The 18846-nt window shown below is 38.9% G+C and overlaps 1 protein-coding gene across 2 annotated transcripts in view; it reads right to left on the reverse strand.

Annotated features, from left to right (window-relative positions):
* Nucleotides 1-200: 200 nt before the first annotated feature.
* PTBP3 (polypyrimidine tract binding protein 3) overlaps nt 201-18846 on the reverse strand; it is a 121618-nt gene continuing 102972 nt past the window's right edge. For both annotated transcript variants that reach the window (XM_090038855.1, XM_090038854.1), the window contains exons 8-14: nt 17438-17515; nt 15393-15532; nt 11685-11718; nt 10566-10658; nt 9371-9587; nt 6853-6930; nt 201-6097 (exon numbers count right to left, since the gene is read on the reverse strand). In XM_090038855.1, the coding sequence (XP_089894981.1) occupies nt 5965-6097; nt 6853-6930; nt 9371-9587; nt 10566-10658; nt 11685-11718; nt 15393-15532; nt 17438-17515 (773 nt within the window). In that variant the 3' untranslated portion in view covers nt 201-5964. The remainder of the gene's footprint in view (nt 6098-6852; nt 6931-9370; nt 9588-10565; nt 10659-11684; nt 11719-15392; nt 15533-17437; nt 17516-18846) is intronic.

An 18846-nucleotide genomic window follows, 5' to 3' on the forward strand; every position in this document is an offset into this window, starting at 1 on the left:
AGCAATAGACAAGAACGCAGGAAAATTTAAGAGAGTACAGATGTAATGACATTTATTAAAAGGCATGCTACAACAGCTAGAGTTGTTAGGAAAAAGAGTTAAGTATAGATACTCAAGTAATAATCAGCAAATACACAAACTTAAAAGAAATGGAATATACTGTAGAGTACACAAGTTCAAATTAACCATGCACTACGCAGTTAGAAAATAGGTTTCTTTAATATTTCATCATCTTTGCATTTATAACATAAGTCATCTTAACAGACATGGAATCCTTTTCCTCCAATGCCACAAACTTCTTTACAAATGAAAGCTGGTACTGTTGCTTATCAAAATATACAGGACAATTGATGTTTTTATATAAAAACCATTTTATACTTTAACTTGTTCCCAAAAACCTTTTTGCCAGGTAAAAAATGTTGTTACAAATATTTACAGCATTTCTCGTGTTAGATGAACATTCTTACAAACTGAAAAGGGACTTTTTTAAACAGATCATGAGAAATGAGGGAATGTCAGTGATTCCTAGCCGTGCTATTTTTTTCTCGAATACAGTACTAAAAATAGTCCATTAACCCCTTGCCTTATCCCACACCATTTGGTTCACATTAAAATCTCATTTTCCACTAAGTGGTCCATCCACCCATAGTAGAGTCAAATAAAAGGCCACTTTGCACTGGGTCTTCTTTCAGAGAGGAGCTTGAGAGAAAACAAGTTTTCACAGAATGTCTCAGTAAAACCAGAACAGACAGTCTTTGGTCAGAGCAATGAGGTGACATTCTAATGTAAAAATCTGCTTGGTCAGCAACCATTGTGACTTGTGCTGCTGTGGGTCTGGGATGAACTTTTGCAGGAACTGGGTAATTTATCAAAAGAATAAAAGAACTAGAATGTGCTTAGACTAATTGTAGACATATAGGTGGTAAGATTTCCACTCAAATGCTTCACACAGAGTTTCCAAGAACTGAAAAAAATGCTTATAGCGCTGACAGGCTACTGAAGTACAAGCTTTCCTTCACTTTTATTATCAAGGACTATCATATACAAGGTGTCTCACTTCTTGGGGACTCCGCCAGTTGCAAGCTGTCAATCATCAGAAACCAGCAATATATGGATTATTCTTGGCTTTCTGCATAATGCAGTACAATGAATATTGCAATGGTAAAGGCAAAGGGATAACTAAAACCGTACTAAAAGTTAAAATTCACTGCAAATATGGAGAGTCAGTGGGACAACATTCATTTTTAACTGTATAAATACACATTTTCCTGAAAAAAAGAATATTGATTCTACTTAAGACTGCAATAGATAGGAAAAAAACTACAATTAAGACTATTGAAGGCACATAAACTTTGGTCCCGTTTTGGTTTTTTCCCTCCAAAAAACCCTGAAATTAAATAGTTTAGAAATTTTCAATTATTTCTTGAAATAGTTCACAACTTCTCATGGTTAAGATTTTCTCCAGGAAAAAAAAGATTGAGAACAGTCTTGTATACCACAGAAAAAACTGTACAATCTGAACTGTTTTCTCTCAGCACAATAGTAAAATATTTAAAATTCTGCTCTATTTAACAACAGACCAAGACAAAAAGTAAAAGGCAAACAAAAATGGCTTTAAATCAAGTTGCACCCTTCCTTTCTAGTTTAAAAAATAGCAGTACATATTGGTATGCATCTAGGGACAGACGTTAAGAGAGTTAAGACTCAGGTGTGTGACTCAAACAAATGCCCCACACATTCTTACTTTTCTGTCCACCTAAATGGTAGCAGAGGGGGATAAACTCACTGATCTCTGAGTCTCCATGATAGCACAGGTCCTCCAGAAGTGGCAAGTACTCCCCTTCCCCCACCATACAGATGTTTTCAGTCTGTGGTTAGGAAATGCCACACAAGCAACTTTCCTCAGAAGGCACAGAATGGGCTTCAGTATTTCAAGTGCACAACGAAGAGTGCAACGGATAGAACAAATAAGGCAATAAAATCAAATTAAGTGAAAAAAAAGTTTGAAAAGTAGTTTAAAAGTTTCAGAGCTTTGCAGTGAGGTTCAGTTAATTTACCAAATTAGACACTAAATGAAGTCATAACCATTCAAGTGCCATTATACAGAGGATCGCGTGACACTATGAAAGGCACTTTCAACCTCTAATTCAGTTGCTCCATGATGAACAAAGCTTTAAAGTGTGGCTGCACTTAGGATAAGAAGGAAAGGGGGCAAACGTTTACCAGTGCTGATCTGGATTTGCAGAAGATACAGGCTAAGCACTCCAAACTCAAGACCGGGGGAAGGAAATTGTTATTTAGCTCCTACAGTGATGTGGCCTTGACTTAAAAAGCAAACAAAAAACAAAACAACCCCCGTGCTTAAGCCAAAATGGAGAAAAACCCTCTGCCTCTGAACATTTTTGGTACCTGAAAGTCAGAAATAAGCTTGCTCCAGCATTCTGCATTAGAACTGGAATTGAGACATACATGCGTTACCAGGGATTAAAAAAAGCAACTAAATATCTATATTTTAAATACCACATCCTTCCAGAAGCTTTGAACCTGCAAACACAGATAGGTGCAGGATCTGCCAGCAAAGCCGCTTCTGGTGGAGTCAGGGTCCCAACCACAAAGGGACTTCGGCAGCTAGACACTTAGCAGAGAGCACAAAGTATAAGTGAATAAGGACCCATCTGCAAATAAAGGGTCCTGCACACTACATAACGATCAGATAATGCTAATGTGCCCTGATTCCTACTTTGTTAAGAGAGGGACTAGGTGCAAACCAACCTTGATATAAGTTTCACTTAAACCAGCATTTTAAAAGCAAACACAATGTACTGCTATTTTTGAAGGTTGTTGCATGTCCGCACCTCTTGTCAAAACAGAGAACTCCTTAAGAGACAGACATGCAGACGGCATCCTTACAAAAGTATATAAACCTAAAATAAACTCAGCAGCGTAACTCACTACAAATGAATAGCAAAAAATGAATTACACAGACGACACAGGATAAGATAGAAGATATACTGTGTGACAAAGATAGAAGATATACTGTGTGACAAAAAAAGCTCACAGAAGATTAGAAATATCTGCCACCCCAAATTATTCTCTTAAAGAAACAGTATTTTAGAAATATGTGCCAACATATAAACTGTAGGCCTCTACAATTCAAACTGCAAATAGTCCAGAACTGACATTATTCATATACTAAATGTAGCTACATTTTTAAAGTTAACAAATCAAATATTTGTTCTTCCTCCCATTTTAATATCACACCAAAAATCCCTCATCTGTTTAAATTAGTTCAAACATCCCTATCTTCTGTTATCAGAATCAATAAATTAAAATACATGTAATGTGTATGTCTGTACACACATACAGCATATTATACACACAGTATACACACTTCACTTGATATTATACATGCCAATACTAACTCTCAAACTTAAGGTTGCTTCTCCCTGCTTCATAATTACATTCAACTCCAATACAATTCATCTCCTTTGTAGCAGCAATTCTTTAAAAACAAAAAACAAACAAAACCCTCCCCATGGCCAAGGTTTTCAGGTAACATTCAAATAAGTTTTGCAACCATCTTAATAAGTGCAGTAAGGAAGCACCTTTACTATGGTTCTGGATCAGGAAGGCAATTAACACATGCTTAAAATATATGGTAAGTACCTTCCTTGTTGAATAAGGACCCATCTGCAAATAAAGGGTCCTGCACACTACATTACGATAAAATAATGCTAATTCGAAAACTTAAGATAGTGTTATGGACCAAAGGTACCCTAAACCTTTTCATGAATAAACTGGCTTGAAATTTTCCCAGGTGAAATCACCTATTTGGACAAATGGAAGGAGAAAGACTCTGGAATGCCAACAAATCACCTTTTGTACTACTCTCTTTTCAGTAAGGAAAGTTATTTATAGGTGTTTCTTCATGGTGTACACACTTCCTAGTGTGCATGCTTTATCAAATGGTATGAGTACATTGCAGGAAAATGGAGAGTTTTGCCAACTTCATCATCATGTACTGTGCTTCACAAAGATATTTAAGTAAATAAAGGCAAGCTAGTGTCCTTCTCTTTAGCCTACTGCTCTACAGAAATATTCTAGATAATTTATCTTTGACTTCTGTCTCAAAATGGTTACTCAGGTTGACAGACACCTTTTCTAGGCAAATTCAATCTTTACAGGATTCTCATAGTATGCTAATCCACAGCTAGGAGTATGGGAAGAACATATATGCTTAATGAAAAACCAAGGTGAATGAGTAACAAACCATTATAGCAAAAGCTCTACATCTGCAATTATTTCTGAAGCAGTTCTAACAAGCAGAAACAAACAACCATTATGTTTGAGAGGGATACCTCTTCAAAAAATCTTGATCAAATTTATGTGGACATAAACTTCAAGAAAAGGAAATTTTCTTCCAAAAAAACTTAACATTTTGTAACACAAATCACAGAAATAACTTTAAAATTCATACCTACATTCAACAAAAATAGTAACTGCATCTTAACTTGCTCTCTTAAGAGAAGTGGACATTCAGTATTGAAGTCATGAAAGAAATCAAGTTCACTCTTTAGTACTTTGAGCTCAGTATATAGGGGGAAAAACAGGAATCCTGAGAAAATATTTTGAGAGCCAATGGCTCAAAAGATTAGGAAAAAACAAAATCATTTACAGCCAATATCAGTGTCAGCCAACTGCACCCAGGTAAATGTGAAGAGGCCTACAGGATTGTGCACTAGTTATCCTCATTCCCACCTCCCCAATCTACACCAAAGCACCAAAAATTTGAATTCAGACTATTACTTATTGAAAAAAATTAAAAATCACAAGGAAAACATTAAAAAAAACTAATAGATCAAGAAAACTCTCACCAAGCCCACAATACAGTTTTCAAGATACTTTAGATAAAACTCTAAGCTATTGTATCATTATAAGCACATAATAAGGCACGTAATAAGAAATTAAGTAAATACACAGTCATTCTGATTTAAGTATTAGAGATTATAGTGGTACAAAAAACCCTTGAGGTTTAAATTTCTTTTAAAAGAAGACCTTACCAAAAATAACTTTTTAAAAATTTGTCAAACCATGATAGACCTGAATATTTTCCTTAAGACTGTAAACATTTTTTAAAAAGAAATGTAAAAAACTATTTGAAGTCAGGACTATTTTCTCCTTTCAATTTCTCCAAAGTCGTATTACACAACATCATTTTATAGTAAAAATGAAAAAATATGAACGTGATTCCATGATTTAATTCCAAGCTACAAGTGGCAGATACCACATGTCAAAAGGATTTTGCTTGTCAATTAATTTACTTTGATTTTATTAAAGGAAAGAGAAGGCACTGCACTGCCTTGCCTCTGATGATTTTAACTCTGTGAAAAGTTGCTAATTTAACAAAAAGAGAGCACACTATTCAGATCTGCCAAAATAAAGGCCATTATTCAATAATATATATATTTTTCAATGAACATTCATTGTAAAGGCTGACTTTTCACTAAGAAACCCAAGTGCTATTTCACATTCATATTAGTGTTTAATCCATACAGGGGGGGGTAAATTTAGCATTTCATTAGAAACAATCTTGGTCTGGTATAATTTAAAGAGCCTTAAGAAATGTTGTGTAAGGCTGATTTGGAACAAAAACTAAAAGGATGCTCCTGAAATGTAATTCAAAATAGGGAGTTTTACTTTAAGTATTGTTGCTAAAGATTAATTCCACAGAAGAAACTGCTAATGGAGGAGTATTAAATGTTTGACCGCATACTGGCAAAAAAAATGGAAAAGATCATCCCTTGAATTTTTTACTATGTGTACGAATACACATGATCATCAAACTCAGCGTGAGTTTTGTTTTTTCTTTCTTAAGAGGCAGAGTTGGTCGTAGCTGCTTCAGTCTCTGTCTGAAGGTTTTACTGAAACTGTGGTGCAGTCTTAAAAGGAAAGTTCACAGAAACATCAGATTGTAGATTTGGAGAAAGAAACTCTGAGGTGATGGTTTTCTCCAAGGTCATGATTATGAAGCTCAATGAGAGCCTGAATTGCTTCTTCCACCGAGCCCAATTGGATGAGAGCCATTTTACGATCTTTCCTGAAAAATTCAGTAAAATGATGCAATTAATTCTAATAAATATGTATTACCATTACCCAAAATCTCTATTAGAATTTTTCAGTTAGTCTCATCTGCTGAATATTATGTATAATAAGAGTTAGAACTTAAGCTGCACCTGCAAGAACAGGAACAGAAGTGGACAGAACTATATGCCTTTTGAAGGCCAATGGTTTGCAGCCGTCCACTGTTCCATGACCCTGTCGCACCTCAAAAGCTAAGCAGGACTAGTACATAGCTGCAAGACCTTCAAGGAGCATTTAGGTGTTAGCCATGAATAAAGTGTCATTCTTACCATTGCCCCGGTACTCAAACAGCACCCCATAATAGCACCACAGGATAATATATTGTTAAGAGAGACCATTTTGTCAATGAGACCTTATACATCCCCTAGTTTGTTTGCTTTTTCCTCTTTTAAAGAACAGGGGTATTAGTCCAACTAACCTAAGCAAATTCCAATTTGAGCAATTATTTCCCCACATTTAAAACTCCCACGCAACACTAATTGGATACTGCATTTTTCTTTTCTGGTCCTAAATGTTATATACTGTTAGGTTGCACTGTTTAACAACTTGCCAGAACTCACCTGAAGGGTGGCTAGATATGTAAGCCATGTGCCTGTAATTTCCTCATCTATTAGCTTCTATTCCTAAAACAATTTATTGTCCTTCAGGATAAATGATCCTATGAAATTTTATATTTAAATAATTTAATACACTGAGAATGAGAGGACTTACTGGAAGAATTTGAACGCTTTCACAGTACATCCAGTACCTGCAAAGAGGTTCTTCAGATCATCAACAGTAACTGAAGGTCTAATTAAAAAAGAATATTAAATAATTAATTATAATTCTGTTATGGACTTTATGCATACTGTGCTCTTCTCAACTTCTATTTTAGCCTTCCCAAATAAAGTTTAAAGGCTAAATTTTCTTTGACCAAATTAAATCTGCTCAAAATCTGGCTTCAGCTGTTTAGTAGTCTTATATAAAGCTTAGAAATTCTATATTCTATAGGTTTCCATTATATAATTTAGGTACTCCCACCTTAGCTGCTCTCTTGTTCAGAACTAAGAAAGTTTATTCAAGACCCTAGCATCTGATTTAAGTAATTCCTTTTGCTCTGGGGTTACGGTCAACTCAATTTGTATATTTTAAATAAACACTTTCAAATGAAAAAAAGTTTAAATCGTCTTGCTTTGTTAACGTTTTTATTTTAAAATAATATTCTTTTATGGCTTTCTCCCCTTTAAGACACTACAGCATATAAGCATAGCAGCAAAAGAAGCTTGTCTGTGACAGACTTGTTTTTTTTGTCATACCAATTAATATTCCTGCCTAGTATATGTCCTTATCTTTCTTCTGCACAGTTTCTGGTTGTGATACTCTAGCACAGTGTTTCTCAATCCATGGGTTGCAACTCAAAAAGGGTCTTGAACAAACTTTAAAAATGGATCAACAAACTTTAAAAAAAAGGATTCTCCTTTAAATGAGAAAAACATGGGAAACTGGCTTTTCCTTTGCAGCCTGGCAAAGTTCCAGCTATGCACCACTGCTATATGTCCAAGGGGAAATGCAAGTGTGCACTAAACTGGACATGCCCAAAAAGAGCAGTTCACTCCAGGGCTGCTTTTGTCCTCCTCTGCCCCACTGCTGCAGCCAGAAGGAGCTCCAGGCTCCTATGGGTGCCAGCCCAGGGCTTACAGGGGGTGCAGGGACTGGTCTGCACAGGGCAGAGGAGAGCTGTCCCAACAGCCGATCTCCACATGGCTGGGACACAACAGTCCCAGATGCTAGGACATCTCTGCTGCTCAGCCATGTGGCAACTGATCTCTGCATAGCTGGAACACAAGTGCCGGCTACCAGGACAGCTTTCCCAGACACATGGGGATGAGACCAGGTCCTGATCCCCACGTGGCAGGGAGACAGCTGCCCCTGCATCTGTCACAGCTTCCACCTCTGCCTCCCCCATGTCTCACGCTGGAGCTTAGCCAGGCAGCAGCAGGCTCCCTGCTGCCTGTGACAAAAATCGCTCTTGGTCGGCATCTACATGTGCATTACTGCGCAGTAGCTAATGCACCATTAATCTAGCACCTGTATTTCCTGGTACTAGCAAATGGTGCATTAGCCTAATTTACTGCGCAGTAAGTCCCAGTCACATGTAGAAGGTGACGCTGTACTGCGCAGTAAAATCTCTCAGGTAGATGTGCCCAAGGTAAGTATAACAACTTTGTAGCTGGCTTTCATTGCACCTTAAGTTGGCACTCCCACCTCAACTGACTGGCACCCCCAGCCTAAGGAGTGTGTTACAGCCCTTCAAGGCTCCAGGGTGTTTTCGAGGTTGGGAGTGTTCCTCAGCTGACTGGCAATTCCAGCCTTGGGAACACCCTGAAGCCTTGAAGGGCTCCAGTGCACTCCTGAGGCTGAGTGCCAAGCAGCTGAGCAGTGCTCCAAGCCACAGGCTCACTGGGTGCTCAGTTTGCTAACTGCTGGATCAGATCCTGGGCTCTGCCAGAAATGACAACAGGGCCCTATACGGTTCTGATTTCTGATCCCACAACAGTACCTCCTGCCATGCACACATGCCATGGATTGTGAATCAGATTTTACTGTAACTTTTAACCAGACTGCACCCAGCCCTGAACTAAACAATATCCTAAACAATATATGGTAAGCTAACCAGGTTATCACTGGGCTTATCAGCTGTCAGCAACCTTAGTTACAGTTGGTTAGAAAGAACTGATGTCCATCTTCCCGTTATACCAGGGCCTTAGTATTGAAAATAAATTATTTCAAGAACATGCACAGTTATGTGGAAGTGATAATGCATATAATGCAACAACTAATGTGTATATATGGAAAAGTCTAATAATTGAGCTTAGCCTGCCACACAGACTGTCTCGTGTAATCTGATGTGAAAAAAAAATGAATGGATATGAAGGAGACTTAGAAAGAGAAACAGTCATTACTTAGCACACCAAGACTGTAGTCACCTTAAAACTGAATTTGTCCTCTTTACCAGAAAAGAGATATCATTGGTCACAGGAGTTGGACAATATAAATTCTATAATTAGAACAGCAACAAAAAGACACTGCCGCCCATTCTTACTGTTTCCAGAAACCTGGCAAAAAAACCCTAATTTTTAGCAAATGAGGCAAGGAAAAAATATTCAGATCTTGTGCTAATCTACAAATCTTAAAGACCTAACTTTTTAATTAAAATACAGCAGTCCTGTCCCAGCTGAGCTGTACTTACGGAATGTTGGAAAGATGGAGAGTGGCAGACGGAGGAAAGATGTTTTGGAAGTTCTTCGAGCCAGGCTTCTTGAAACGATGCAAAGGACTATTGCTGTAGTCTTTCGTCAGGCCTTGGTCCTCTTGTCCCTCACGAGGAAGCTGAACTGTCTGATGCTTTGAAAGAGTTGCACGGAGCACTTTTCCATACAGTCTCTGCCCATTCAAGTGACTCATGGCTAGATATAAGCAGCACCAATAAAAGTTCGAACAGGAGACAAGTCCAAGAAAAAGGAAACATCAGAAGGTGCTATAACTAGTTTCAAATTTGTCCAAAGAATAACAGTGGCAATGCCATTAATAACTTGCATTTAGAGCCTCAACATAAATAGTAAGTACCAATACTGTTACGTAAGCTTCGGTCTGACTTTACAATGTTGTTCACAATTGTTATAACTTGCATTTAGAGCCTCAACACAAGATAAATGGATGAACTATAAACTATAAAAAAAAAAAATAATAAAAGTATAAAGTAATTCTTCTAAAAAGTACCACCCTACAAAGATTCTAATGATCAGAATATTAGTCTATATTTAAATAGGAAAAACACTTTAAAAAATTCTAGCGCAATAGTCCTAGTCTCAAACAAAACAAACTTTCCCTCTGAATACCACCAAAAACACACATTTCTTCTCACATTAGCACAAGCAGCACACTATTTACATGTAAAATAACTTTACACTCAGGCTACTGCATAACATATTAAATATACTGAATATAATAAATTACATGTAACAGCACATAAAACAAATACAAATCTTAATAAAGAAAATGTATTATTACAAACAGAAACCCAACCTTGCCAACTCCTAATTCAGCATTCCCATTACTCTAACTGAATTCTTAACAAGCAGATGAGTTTAATGCACATTTTTGATCTGCTGGGGACAAATGTGTTTCATCAAGAGTTTGAATTCTGCTGCGGTCTGCCACTTGTTTTTACTTCTGCTTTAGCTTGATTGTTTAAAAGCTGATTCACACTTCTGACATAATAGAATATTTAATTAGATAAAAGCTGTGACCAATCAAAGGTAGTGGCTGAATAATAATTCTGAACAGCAAACTGGGGATCACATCAACAAGACTAGGTATTGTAAGAGAAGTTTCAAGTAGAAATAAAACATGACAATAATGAAAAAAATTCTACTAATTAATACCTAGTTGAGCTTGGGTTGCATCTGCCATCTGTACCAAGGCATTTTCTTTTTTGTTAAACATTATCTTCACACGATGTACATCACCATAAACACCTATAGAAATCAAGAAAAGGATTAATTTTAAAGGCCCTGGACTTGTCTGGAGCATTCTACAGTACACTAAAGAGCCAAGTATGACAAAAGTTCATCTACAGATACAAGTTATAATCAACCTATTAAGCATCTGGGCACCTGAGCTTGGAGCTGAAAACTATTTTTTTACAATGTCTCTTTTTCAGAAGCAGCTGAGAACTGTGAATCATGGCACCTCTTTCAATGCTGAATGGTTATTTTTGTTATATGCAAAGACACTGTAAGAGACAAATCGTTACTATGAGGACATTCATGTAATGCTAATGGCATAAAGAAGTGGGAGGTCATCATAAAATGGGGCATACAGCAAAAGCTGTGTTAAACGGCACTTTATTAGCCAGAAAACTCTATTAACTGGCATCAGAGGGATGCAGCAAAAGCAAAACCAGAAGTACTACTTCTGGGTTTCGCCACTGCCCCGAGCAGGGTTCTTGCCACTTCTTTGGCCCATGGCTCAGGGCAAAGCAGCCTGAGCAGGGCCCCCCTCCCTGTCCCCTGGCACACTGACACCAGGGAGTGGACCGCACAGTGCACATCTGATTAACCGGAATATTTGATTAACCAGCATCCCCTAATCCGGGGGGGGAGGGGGGGAGCATGCCGGATAACAGAGCTTTTACTGTATTTTGAAATACTAACAAATCAAAAAAATATCTAGATTGTCTTGCTACGGTCATTACACTACTTCATCTGTCCTGCTTTTAAATGTTCTGTCTTGATGCCCTGTTACTACTGATTCAAGTTATCTGAAGTCCAGCATGCACCCTTGGAATTCCTATCGGAAAACCTGCAACATCACCATGCATGTAAGCAACTACAGAGGAATTAAGCTGACAACTATATTTTCCTGAATAAAGAAATAAAACATTTTAAAATCAAAATTATTCAAAGCCAGTTAAAGTAAATAAGCAATAATATTAGCCCTGTAATTTCTCACAGTATGTTTTAAATAATGTTCTGTAATAACAGACATAATAAAGAACTTACCGAATAGGATAAAGAGTCCATGTGGTGTGACAGCCTACAAAAATGACAAGGTAGGAGAATTATATTTAAGACCACGTAAATGTTTGAAAGTAATCTATGAACGTTTATCACCTATAACTTTGGTTACCAATTATTAAAAGTTATTTTCCACTCAACAGCTTCATCTGTTGTCATGAATGGATACGATATAGTACATTTCTTGTTATGCACTTGGTACGAATGCAAAGAGCATTGCTGAAATTATTTTAAAATCTCTAATGGTTCATAATCCTAGATAATGAATTTTCAACCATATTTTTCAGTAGTGAAAACCTGCCCATTACTTCTAAAAACTTAAAATACATAGCTACTAAATGAAGATAATTTGCATGGACCAATTCTTATTTTCAAATTAGGATCTTACAGAGCATGTGCAAAACACTTGCACTTGTACTATTAGATAAAATATTTGCTTAAGTGTGCTAGTTTGTTAAATAAGAGCTTACAGGAACACAAAGTACAAAAGCAATTTTGAACATTATTTCCCGAAGAGCAGAAAACATAAGTAAAATTAAAAAGTCATTTGGGTTACATATTTGCTCTTTATCTTAATCGTGTTCTATCTCTATTTAAAATGTCCCTTTTTAAAAAATTCATGCAACTATAAAAATTCTACAGGAAAGGTGTGCAGGAATTGAAGGGAAAATAAACATTTTAGCTTTTGAAAGTAAATCTTCAGATTTTTAACTAAATCCCTAATTAACTCCTTAAATACTAGTGATGAACCATACATTAGACCCTCTATGAACAAAGACATTCTGCCACGTGATAGCGTTGAAGGCTTGCCACTTACCAGCAACCACTGCACATCTAAATATAAGACCTATAATTAGTGTCTCAGTTGGTCACATGAATTTTTTTCTACAATAAGAGATGTGCCAATTCCTTTCCCAGCACCAGCAGAGGCAGACAGCATTTTAGGAGTATTTCACATAATCCTATTCAGAGGAAATGGTCTGCTGCCCCCTGCCTCAAAGGCCAGCATTGTTTACTTACTCAGGCCTCATACAAAATAGGGAGTGCACAGCTTACACATAGTGAACATAGTGGTAGGGGTGGTAAATCTGCTTGCTCTTTTGATAAGGGTGAGTTAAACTACTCATATTAGAAATTTCTGTACAAGCAGCTAGGAAGAGGTGCAGAAAAAGTATATAAATTGTAGATGCAGTGGCTTGGTATAAAACAATATTCAAACTTTAACATGAAATCTAGTTGAATTCATTCTCTGAGAAGGAAACTCTTCTATGACATTAAGACAGAAAATTGGTTTAGCTGCAAACAAAGAATTATACCAAATCTAATTCGCTTTCTAGGGCATATCTCAGGGTACCAACCCAGTGGGAAATTTGATAGAAACCAAAGACAAGGTCGAATATTGGACCAATACAAAAAGGAAGGATGAAGGAGCAGTATCTCAGCCAGGATGAATGAGATAAGGCATTAACAGTCTGAAGTCAGCACCTAGAAACAAACAGGGAATGAATTCCTTGGGAAGTTATGAAATATTCTCCCTGCAGCTATCACCGCTCAGCAGCTGATTGGACAGCTATATTTCACATTAGCAGTAGGGAAGGAAAAATTTACATTTAACCTTCTCTAATTCCATCAGTTAAGCAATTAACTGATAACACAGCAGCTTGGACACAGCTGCTGCTGGAAGCCGGTGGGGTGGGGAGGTGCGCTGCAGAGAAGGAAGCACTTTGTGCCTGTGAAAGAGCAGATAATTGCTTAGGTTATGGGTACTAGTCCCCCTCCCCTCCACTCTTGCTTGCCCTGCTGCCTTCCAATTCCTGCTGGGGCACTGCATGGCTTCCCTTCCCTGCCTTCCCTACCAGACTGTGCCCAGCCCTGCGCTAAACAATATCTGGTAAGCTAACCAGTTATCACTAGGCATATCAGTTGGTTAACCTGTCACATCCCTAATTAGCAGCGACTGCTATATAGTTTTCTAGAACAGCCCTTAGTAATGACAGCAATATTTCAAAGACTTGAGTGACCATAGCAAAGCCTAGATCCAAGAGAAACAATTGTGATCATCTCAGTCTTTTGGATTAAAGTGTATTTTATTAAAGAAGTTAAGCCTGGTTGCAGTTTTGGAATCCTGACAGTTCTCAGGAACCACCATGGTTCCAAAAGGTGATAAAACACTTTCCACGGTTTTGACAAGAAATACTATTGCCATATCTTCTATATCCTCTTGAAGTCACAATACTTGTTACTCTCACAGGATTACCATTTATATAGATTAAGTTGTACATACAATACACTAGAGTCCAAATACAGCATCGGCACCTCTAACCCTAAGTCTTTATGGGGAAAATAACTATTAATAAAAATGTTAAATCATAGAGAACATGGCAGTTTTAAAGAAACACAGCAGTATAGATGGCTCTGTAAGAATAAACCATTGTCCTTAAATGCATCTTGAAACAAGGTCAAAGTTTACCTATGTTGACTTGCTATGTATGAACAAAGAAAAGTACACGTTTTGTGGAGGAGAGAAAGATATGCTTCCAGTGTGCAATACCCAGGAGTTACTGCTTCTGCTGGAGCTCCTGCTGCATGCCCAACTCCACAGCTAGGTGCTACATGGAAGAAGTGGTGTTTAATTCAACTGGATTTGTAAGCTTGCAACCATGGGAAAAATCTAGTCCAAAGGCTTACTTGAAAGCAGAAACAGTCCCCTTATGTCCATCACCAAAAGATACACTGTCCAAGAAGAAAAATGGTAACTTTCTCTATTTTACAATAGCTTTTCAAAAGTCTGGTATCATTTTGTTAGCTTAGACTGTCATGCTCACTTAACATTTTGAATCATCTTCTTAGATTCTGTGATGGATATTAAATGAAACAAGAAAGCCTCTAAAATATTTGGTCTCTGTCAAAATGCACACACTTTCAAAAGTATATTTCCCGCTTAGGAATAAAGAGGTCATCATTTTGGGCAATCAACAGCAGAGGACAGACAGCATTCGACAATTATAATCAGCACAACACAACTCCTGTTACATAGCTCACAGTTCCTATGCTTTCTAATGCCTTATACTTCATAGTTTTATTCCAGGTCAGACAACAAAGTCAGTAGCTAGAGATTATGAAGACAATGAAGACTTCTTTGTTCCTTGCTTGGTTATATACTGGAAGCACTCTACATAATCAATTCAATTAACTGGAAGCCATGTATGAAAAAACAGAATTTAAACCTTTAAATCCTGGCAATATGAAAAACATCCTTTTATTTTAGTTAGTATAGTACTGAAAAGCTATAGTGGAAGTAAGTAAATCTCACTGAGCGTAAAACAAACTCCGGTTTCACATATTTATAATAAACGTTACTCTATGAACAGACAAAATATTTTTTTTTTAATCAGAATACTAAGGCTCAATGAAGAAATTTTATGTCACTACATTATATTTGTTTTTGAGAATGTTCAGGCTCTAAGGTTCTCCGATACTGCTTTGCAGTATTGACAATGGGAGGAATGGAAAGTTCCTTAAAGCAAATCATATGGAAGTTATGCTATTTCCAATATGATCAACCTAAGATCTTACTCTATTATCCCTTTGTCTACTTTCCAGTTCAGCTTTTGAAGAAAGAAACATCTGAACATGTTTTACTTTAATGCCAAACTATTAAATACTTGCAGTGATTCCACACAGTAAGCTTACATCAGGATTTAGGTTGCTGACAAGCAAAACAGAATTTCCTGGAACTCCTGCAACTCCAGGAATAGCCATTCGTCCAGTCACTGCTGAGGTGGTGATTGCAAGAGGACCAAGTGCTCCAGGAACAGCTGGGACTGAAAGACCTGAGAAAGTACACACAGACACTCAGGCAAAGAAATGGGAAAGGCATTCTAGAAGATTCAAAAGCAGTTAAAAATTTGTAGTATCAGTTTATGTGTACACAATTGAACAAGCAACAAACAAAATGGTCCTAGGACATAAAATGAAGGACTTCCATCGGTTTTTCCCAAAGACAAGTTATCTGTAAGAGTTAGTTTAGTTTTTCCCAGCTCTTGCCCTACAACAAAATCCCAAACACATTTTCTTGGCGCAATCCACTCTGTTACGTAAGCCTTTTTAGCTAAAAAGAAAAGAAAACAGGGATAAGTGAGGAAAAATCCAGGGCTTAATTTAGTTACCAAGTGAATGCTATTGGAGCAGGGATGTCAATCTCAGCCAGCCCCATGGGCTGAATGAGTTGTAAGGGGCCAGTCCACAGGCACTTCAACAACTTTGTGAAGTTAAGAACTTTCTGTTTGGGGGTTTTATGGTACACTAATCCTAATCATATACTGAAACATTTAATTACTGGAAGCAATTATTGAAATAACACAAATTCCCCAAGTACTGCCAATATCTAGGTCTTGATCACATCTGGAATATAGGAATTCTAAGGCTCTTAGACACCTCAGCTAAGTCACCAAGAAAAAATGACACCTCTGGGACAGAGAGAGTCAGAGGCTGTAGTTCTGAGAGAACAGAACTCTATCACCCGATACGGTATCTACAAATATTTAGAATTATATATAATCACAACTGATTTGCATCACGTCTGAGTGCATGCGTAACAAAGTTCCCACAGGGGAAAGAAGCTTGACCCAGCTCCCCAGGCAGAGGGAAGAAGGGGGCCTGGCCTGGCCCCATTATTTGGGGAGGGGGTGCCCCAACCTAGACCCTTGGGGGAGAGGAGCCATATGTAGGACTTGGGTTTGGGAATTTGCCAGCAGGAAACAGTGGCTGTATTAAATGGCCACTGCTTGCCTGCCATCAAAACTTCCTGACCCACGGAGATCCCTGCAGGCCAGATGAGATGGCTCTGCAGGCCGCATTTTGCCCATGGGCTGGAGTCTAACCATGCCTGCAGTAGACCATAAACTGAAACATTAGCCGGCAACAGACTGCGTTGCATCAATGATAGCATTACGTGCACATCAAGGGAAAAGGATTCTTCTGCACTATTCGGCACTGGCAAGGCCTCACCTAGAATAGTGTGTCCCCCACACTTGAAGAAGGATTAGCAAGATTAGCAAGAGCCCAGCAGCAAGTGACAAAAATTATTAGAGTCGTGGGAAGTATGACTCATGAGGAAGAGCTGAAAGAACTAGGGTTATTTAATCTGTAGATGAGAAGACTGAAGGGGCAGTTGATGGCAGTCCTTAAATAACTGAAGGGTGATTACAGAGAAGATAGAGATAGGGTTTTCTCCGCAGCTGTAGGGACACAACTAGGAACAATGGCCTCAACTGCTGCAGAGGAAATTTAGCTTGGGGATGGGGAGGAACTTTCCGATTCTGAGGTTGGACAAGCATTGGAACAGGTTTCCTAGAGAAATGGCGCAATCTCCATCCTTGGAAATTTTCAAGAGCAGGTTGGACAGGCACTTGGCCAGGATGGTTTAGTTGGGGACAATCTTGTCTTGAGCAGGCGGCTGGACTAGATGACCTCATGAAGTCCCTTCCAGACCTATTTGACTATGATCCTATAATAATTCTCAGCTAGCCCTTTTTAAATAATTCTTCATAATTCAGAAGCAAGGAACACAATATATTTAAGTTTTAAACAAAGTATGGAATTGTAGTATTTTAAACAGCAGTACTAAGTCTTACTAGAAGTAAACAGAATGCCTCTTAGGAATTATCTTGTTAAACTACTGTATTCCAAGAGAACTGCAGATGAGCTTCAAATTTAACAAAGAAAAGGGGACTTACCTGCAGCTTGAGGAAAACCAATGGCTGGGGCAAATCCAGCAGCCCCTGCATATGGTGAGGAGATGATACCCGGGGTACCTAGAAATAGCAGACATATCCAGTTAGAAGAAATTCTAACATCTTTAGCAAACTGCAATGACTTGGCTGTCAGTTGAAGCAGACATTGGGTGTTACTGACATTTCAAAATGATGCCCTTTCCAAACATCTGTGTACGTGTATTATAGAATTCAGATTCAGTAATCAAAGGTGCTATTTGCATCTTTTAGGCAGGTCAATACACCTTCTCTAAGAACTCATTTTGCTTTGCCTGAAATCAGAACTGGAAGATGTGAATGTTAAACATTAAAATATAGAGGTTCAATATTAGCTCAGTGGAACAAAGTTAAAAGGCTTCCCACTCCAGACCCCTATTCACTGGTTTGGATTAAAAAAATTCCAATGGTTTCAGAAGTTATCTTTAAAGTCTAAAATTTCAAATACTTTTCTTTGTATCAGCCCCAATACAACTCCCCAGATTAGGCTTTGGTAAAAGTCATGCTGCTGACAAGATGCTGCATCTCAGACTGGCATCCACTGAAACAGCACGAAGTGAAACGTGGCAGTAAGTCACCACCAGGGATCCAGGTTTTCCCTGATAAACCCCCGCACAAATTCTCTGCTAAAACCCCCAAAATCTGTGATTAAAGGCTCCCCACAGCTCCCTTGGCCCTGCTGGTGCCCCTTGCTCCCCATCCACAGCCCCCACACACAGCCCCTGCTCCTCCAACCCTGCCAGAGGGGAGCCCCCAGCTGCCAGGGATTACGAACCCAGGTTCGCAGATCCCCACTGTTGCATGCACTCCCAGGGTCACAGGGGACCCGTGCCCCCCTGATCTGTACCTGGGGCAGGCACAGGCTGGGGCTGCTGCCCAGCCAGGTGGGGTGTGGGGCCTGGGGATGCAATGCATGGCTGCAAGGCCCCAGCACAGAGCAGGACAGGACCACAGGTGGCTTGTCCAGGGGAGGAGGAACGCTGGTTCTCTGCTGCTGCATGCACTACCAGGGGGCAGAGTGGACCTATGGCCCCCAGATCTGTACCCAGGGCAGGTGCAAGCTGCGGGCTTGAGCTCCTGCCCTGCTTCCCTTCCCTGGGGTCTCTGGAGCTGGTGGGCATGAGCCAGTGTGGCTGGGGACAGCAGGGCCATAAAGGAATTCCTCACTAGTGCAAGCTGCCCCCACCCCACTGCCCTGGCAATGCACCTCTAGTGCCTGCCACTGCTTTGGGGAGGCATAGCCCTGCACTGCTGCCCTCACTGCAGCCCCATGCACAGGAGGCATGTCACTACCAAGAATCCAGGTGGAGTAACAGTTATCTCAGGGGCTTTAGTAGACTAGGGTACAGCTAATTTGAGATAGTTTACAAGGAGAG

Source organism: Crocodylus siamensis, chromosome 3 (genome assembly GCF_052110815.1).
Source record: "Crocodylus siamensis isolate JL-2025a chromosome 3, ASM5211081v1, whole genome shotgun sequence".
NCBI classification, from domain to species: Eukaryota; Metazoa; Chordata; order Crocodylia; family Crocodylidae; genus Crocodylus; species Crocodylus siamensis.